The 6767-nt window shown below is 39.8% G+C and overlaps 1 protein-coding gene across 1 annotated transcript in view; it reads left to right on the forward strand.

Annotated features, from left to right (window-relative positions):
* Nell1 (neural EGFL like 1) overlaps positions 1–6767 on the forward strand; it is an 807173-nt gene that overhangs the window by 415187 nt on the left and 385219 nt on the right. The window contains exon 13 of the mRNA XM_021166735.2: positions 979–1104. Coding sequence (XP_021022394.1) covers positions 979–1104 — 126 coding nt within the window. The remainder of the gene's footprint in view (positions 1–978; positions 1105–6767) is intronic.

Here is a 6767-nt window from a genome sequence, read left to right on the forward strand (position 1 = left end):
TAAAATAAGGTGATGTGTACACTTTGATAGTGGAGTTACATTCAAATCAAGCTAGTTGATGCTTGGGAGGTACACAGCATTTGGTTCAGAACTGCCACAAAGGGCAAGCTAATGAGGGCCTAAAGGTTCAGAGTATCAAATGCAAGTCTCTGATAGTGACTATCAGACCCTGAACTAGATCTCACATTTTTCTGTCTTGGGTTTCTGTGTTGTTTTAACAACCCCACCAATAATTATGTAATTGTACTTTGAACACAATGAACATAAATCAAAATCTGAAAACCTAACTTCTAGAAAAGACTGAACCCAATGTTTACAGTGGTAAGGTATTTTCATCTTCATCGGGAATTACTTTTAGAAAGCAGGTGTCTCTCTGACCTTCATCCCAAAGAGAATGCTGTGGTCTGTAGCGTGAGCTCATCACCTGGTACACATCTCCAGGTGAAAGCACCAAAGTGCAGATTTTGCATCCCCAAATCAGTTGCTGTCTTCAATCTAGGGTACAGTGTGGAGGAAATGGCTGCAGCTTCATTTGGTAACAGATGGATTAAAGCATGTCTCAGTCAGACACATGAGCAGAGAGGGACTGAATTCCTTGATCTTGCTGATGAAAGTGGCACCATGTCCCAGGAATGCCCAATGCATATTAATAGGCCTCAGTGTGACAGATACATAGCTCCTTGATTTGGGACATTTAAAGAGAGTTTCTCCCTCAGTGAGAAATTAACAATTGGGTTCATCTTCACCCTCCTTGGGTTCTCAACTGTGGCACTTCTCCATGAACCTTTCTAGAATACTCTCAGCTCAGAATGGGTTCCAGTGCACCAGCTGGCTTTGTACTTAAGCATTCCGATTTAATGTGCCTTGCTTTTACTCCTGACACCAGTGACCATTCACCTTCCATGATGTCATTACAGGGCAATTATACTCTGACCCGATTGCTCCACTAACCATAATTCTTTTTCCTCTTTTTTTTAGATATTGATGAGTGTGCAGCAAAGATGCACTACTGTCATGCCAACACGGTGTGTGTCAACTTGCCGGGGTTATATCGCTGTGACTGCATCCCAGGATACATCCGTGTGGATGACTTCTCTTGTACGGGTGAGGAATAAGGTTCACAGCTGCTTTACTAAGTCATCCTTGCTCTGCGCCATCTCTGGGTCATCACCGTTACCTCCTGCAATTCACCCTAGCATTCTTTGCCTGCCTTGCTTCAATATCATCTTTTGAGAAAAGAATAATGACATAAGCAATTTTGTCTGCATAAGTGATTCCCACAGCCAGTACTTCTGACTGTGTGTGTGAACATGTACAAATAGGTTATGTGTGTTTAAATCAAAGCCCCAGTTGCCTATGGTAACATGGAGGGACCAAAAGATGGGAGTTCTAAAAATAGAAAGTGTCACACTCTTCTCTTGCCATCATGATGAAATGGGTATTTTTTGCATATAAGAAAATGTCAGGAAAGGTAATCACTAGATGGTCAGGGGTGCTGAGTGCATTTAGTCGTCAGAGACTGGGCATTTGGAAGCCAGTCAGGATTACTTAGTTAAGGTTTACTTATTGTTAGTTTCTCATCTCTTTTCTCTGTGCTAAAACACTAGCCTGCAGCCCTATGGATTTGAGTCCCCGTCTCTGTGTGAGGGGCTCTGACATGTCATATATCTAATTTGTAGTTGTATTTCTCTCTCTCTCTCGCTCTCTCTCTGTGTATGTGTTGTGTGTCTTTCTGTGTGTATGTATGCATATGTACAGCTTCATAAACTTTATGACTATACAATTATCTCGAAGGCAGCATCTTTTGGTTTCTGCCCTCAGCTCCTATCTTTCTCCCGAGTTTCTGAAATATACATTTCATCTGTTGTTCAAGTTTACAAGAAGTCATGTTCTACCTAACATGTGTACGACAGAGCTCTTAATTTCCTTCATTTTCTGCACTTTTAATCAAGCTGTCATTAATGGTATAATGTGCCCAGTTTTTAGAGGTAAGCATTTGAAGGTTGTACCTGATTCTTTTTCCTCTCTTGGAGCCATGGATGATTGCATCTGCACTTCTAGTTTTGTGTGACTCCATCTTCCCACACTCCCACTGCCCCTAGCCTTTTCACTTCCACACACAGCTATTCCATTCAGGAAGAGTTGTCTCAATCTTCTACTCTACCATAATCCATTCTTCATACAATAGCCAGAGCACATTTTTTAAATAACACATTTCTCTCTCTCTCTCTCTCTCTCTCTCTCTCTCTCTCTCTCTCTCTCTCACTCTGTGTGTGTGTGTGTATGTGTATGTGTATGTGTATGTGTATGTGTATGTGTGTGTATGCACATGATGTGAGTGCTTTCAGTGGCCAGAATGAGCACTGGACCTTTGTTCCTCACATCATGGAGCTGGTGTTTGAAGTCTGATGGTTATGAGTACTGGGAAGCAGGCTCGGGTCCTCTGGGAGAACAGCACCCTTTACCACCAGGCCATCTCTCCAGGTTCTTAGAACACATTTTTATGAACTGAAAGTATACAAAATGTGCTCAAAACTCTCTAGTATATGTCAGTACACAGAAAGCCCAATCCAATCTTTATATTTCAATGGAGGAGCCTGGTGGTTTTATCCTGTCGGCCTCTAACTTTATCGTGCAGCATTTTCCTCCCACCACTGCAGGATGCTGGCCTTCACTGTATCTTCTCTTTCCAATAAGCTTGTTTCTGCACGGGCTGTCACTCCTTGTTGGAAGCTCCTGGAAATTTCTTCATCTTGGGTCTATATACAGGGAGTTCTGTCCTGTTGAAATCTCAGCATAAAAATGAGGCTTCCACTGAGCAATGCAAATAACCTGTGCATATACCCCGTCATGACATCTGAATTCAATCCCATGAGGATGAGATGATCATATAAAGTATGTATGTATGTATGTATGTATGTATATGTGTGTATGTGTGTATATACACATATACATACACATATATACATATATACACACATATATACATACACACACATACACACACATATATACATGTATATATATAAATATATATGATTTTTTTCCTTTTGCTTTCTACACCGCCTTGACAACCTACAATTGCCTGATGCAGACAGTGATCAGTGAATAGTTGTAGAGTAAATGAATGCATTAAGGTAATGAACCGTGAATGACCTTTCCACTCCAGAAATCCTTAGATGTAAAATCTTTCATTTACTTACAAGTTATAAAATGTAAAATCTTTCATTGACTTACAAGTTAGTTCATATATTATACATGAAGGTCGTTGTCTTGGTTAGGGTTTCTATTGCTGTAAAGAGATACCATGACCACAGCAACTCTCATAGAGGAAATTTATTTGGGGTTGGCTTACAGTTTCAGAGGTTCAGTCCATTATTGTCATGGCAGGAAGCATAGTGGCAGGCAGGCAGGCGTGGTGCTGGAGAAGGAGTTGAGGGTCCTACATCCAGATTGGTAGCAGCAGGAAATGACTGAGATAAACTTCCTTAAACAATGCCATACCTTCATGGCCACACATTCTAATAGTGCCACTCCCTGTGAGCCTATGGGTGTCATTTTCTTCCCAAGCACCACAATAGTTAATGTGACACTTAGCCAGGAAAAGCTACTGTGCTGTTAAAAATAAGCCTAGGTATGAGAAATTTCACAGCTTTATCTAGTGCTGATGAACAAGAGAGCTCTGCTTAGCATTGCTTTGGGGTTCAAGCTAATGGCAGAGTCACTGTGATGAAAACTGGGGAAAAGAGCACATGGGGTCCCCCTGCAGCTATGAAATACCCAGTAGGAGGTGATGCTAAACACAGCTCATTGCTGAGCTGTAACTGGAATTTCTAGCCACAATGAGTGGGGGAAGTGCAATCCTGTGGTGTCTTCTGGTGGAGAATCAGACATATTGGGTATCTGTGCTAATAAACACTATAAACCAACACAGGATTGTTTTCTTGACAACGGAAGCTCTCTCTTGATCATGTTGCTGCACCAGTTGATGATGTAATAGAGGAGATAGTCTCAAAAAATAACTAAGGTAGACAATATACACTTAGTAGTGGAGTTTGCCTAGCATGTGAGGCCCAGTGTTCAAGTCTCAGGACTGCAGAATCAAACAAAAGCAAATTTTCCAGATTAAGCTCATTGTATTATATATTTGAGAGAGGTACAGGCAAACAGTCATAGGAAAAGGGTCCGTAGCTTTCAAGAAAGAGTACTAATTATTCTTATTTTTGCAAACCAGAGAACATTACTGAAATTAACTGGAACATGTTCACATATGGTGAATATCATAGCTTAGAATTTTACAGTGGGCATTTGAGATGGGAAGGGAGAGCCAAAAGGTAGCCTTCTGGTTCTCATTTTGTCTCTAGTTTAATTCAGGGGCCTCTGACAAAAATAGTAAACTGAGTTCCTGAAACTAGGGCATCTATCTTGAAAAAGGCTAAATATCGTGTTCAGTGTTCAAGATGGAACCTGTCTCCACCTAATATTTGACATTCACTTATTTATTGATGAAGACTTCTTCCCGTAAGTCATAAGTTGGTATGAAACAAAACGACTTGTGGTAGATTTCTGCCAATGTATGGGTATGTATGTATATGTGTATATTTGTGTTTGTGTTATCATATTTCTCATTTCTAGATGACAATTTACTAGAGAAACTGCCAGGTTAAAAAGCATCTGTTGTTATCCTAAGAGTTTGGTATAACATTTTTCCATTGATATTCTTTGTTTCCAAAAATCACATGGTCTCCATTCTGGGTCAATTATCTACTCTTCCTGTTGGTTTTCTAGTGCGTCAAAGTTGTAGCTGCTGCTTGTTCTTTTCTGTGTATTTCATGTAGAACTCATCAGCCATCATTTCAGGCATTTGGTTAAGATCAAACAGAGACCTCAGTAGACATACTGAAAATTTTCATGTAACCATTAATTAGTGAATCTGTGTCCACAGAATTCATGGCTAATGAGGGACCCTCTTTACATTGAAGAAGCTTTTATTGACTTACCAACAAAAATAGTCCATTTGCCAAACCAACCAACCTTCTGTGGGTAGATGGGACTAGATAATTACCAGATGTTAAATACTCGGTGGCCTTTACTCCTTAAAATATATAATATAAGGGCCCTACACTACCTGTCTCAAAGGCCTTATGCTAGAAGTCTTCTCAGATACCTGCAACTGAAACTGGTCCTGGGAAGGACAGGTCAAATAGAAAACAGATATACAAAAAGAATCCATTCGTTTTTATTTTATTACTTCTTTCTTGTTAAAATCTAGAGGAAAAATAGACCTGGGGCTCGGTTAGTAAAATGCTTCCCTGACAGGCAGAAAACCCAGGCCTCTATCCCAAGCACTGTATAAAACAAGTGTAGTGGCCTCCATTTCTAATCCCAGCACTCCGGAAGTGGAAGAGGGTTAAAGGTCAAGGTCATCCTTGACTAACTACATAGTGAGTTATAGAGAGCTTAGTGAGTTTGAGGCCAGCCTGGGCTAACTATGCCTCAGCACACACACACACTCCTCTATCTACCTCCCTACCTTCTAACTCTAACATATTTGGCTTTTGACTCTGTGCAGTATGGGGGTAGTCTTGTAAGTGTTTGCCTTGACAGTTGTGTCAGCCTGGAGCATTGTCTGTCCTCTCTGGGATTCTTTATGAAAGGGCATCAACCACTATATAACTTTGTGTGTGAGGAGAGACTTCTGAATACTGTTTTAATTTTCGAAATGGTTGACAGGCTTGATTTATTGGCTTCTGACTTTGATTTAACCCCAGCTAAACTCCTCAAGCTATGGCTGTTTGCTAAGATGTTCTCATTAGAGACGCAGGCAGGTTTAAAGAGATTCTCCTGATTTACAGCAAAAGCATGAGACAATAGGACAGGTGCTTGACATTAATGGGTAAGCATCCATTTTTATGCCAAAAACTTCCCATGAAGGTAGGATAGAAAGAGAAAAAGTGAGATAACAAATATATCATTTGATTCCTCTTATATCACTAAAGAGATTTTTATTTTCTTAATGTTGGTGTGGAAGAAACCTAGAAGGAAGCATATGTTTGAAATACTCAGATAAAGCTTAAAGAATTAGACATGAAAGTCTGTTAGCTTAATGGCTTGAATTAAGCACCTTACAACGAAGAGAGGTTAGACAGGTCCTTAAAGCCCTTTGAGGAACGGTTAGCTGGTAGAGATTTTAGGGTTGTTTTCTGGAACATGTTTTTAGCATAAGGCAGATGATATACACATACTTTCCAAATGTCAGGTTGTTGGCATTTCCCCATTTAATATTGCATGCCATGTGAAGTGGAGAGAACATTTCTCAAGTTGATGGGATGGTGTTGTCAAGTATTCTTGACTTTCAGGTACATGGAGTGTGCTTGCTACAGGATGCTTGCAGTTTGTATTTTGAGATGTCTGTCAGCACTGGGGGTAAGGTTACTGGAGCGATTATTTGTTTGTGGGTTTTAGAAGAGGTGATAGAATGTGGTAATGCAATGAGTCAAAATGTTAGTCTAGAAAACCTTACTGCTAATTAGACTCAATAGGTTCTAAAAATAATGAGAGGACATGAAGTGAAGGAGAGGCATTTGGGAGAAGTAGAAAGGGGACTGGAAATAATAAAAATATATTGCAAGTATGGATGAAAGTTTGAAAAAATTAAGAAATCCTTAAAACTGAAATTCCTACGCCAACTAAGATTATCAAATATGTTTATTAAAGATAAGAGGAATCACTTATCAATATATTGAATAAGAAGAGACACAATAAGA

Source organism: Mus caroli, chromosome 7, assembly GCF_900094665.2.
Source record: "Mus caroli chromosome 7, CAROLI_EIJ_v1.1, whole genome shotgun sequence".
Classification (NCBI taxonomy): Eukaryota; Metazoa; Chordata; class Mammalia; order Rodentia; family Muridae; genus Mus; species Mus caroli.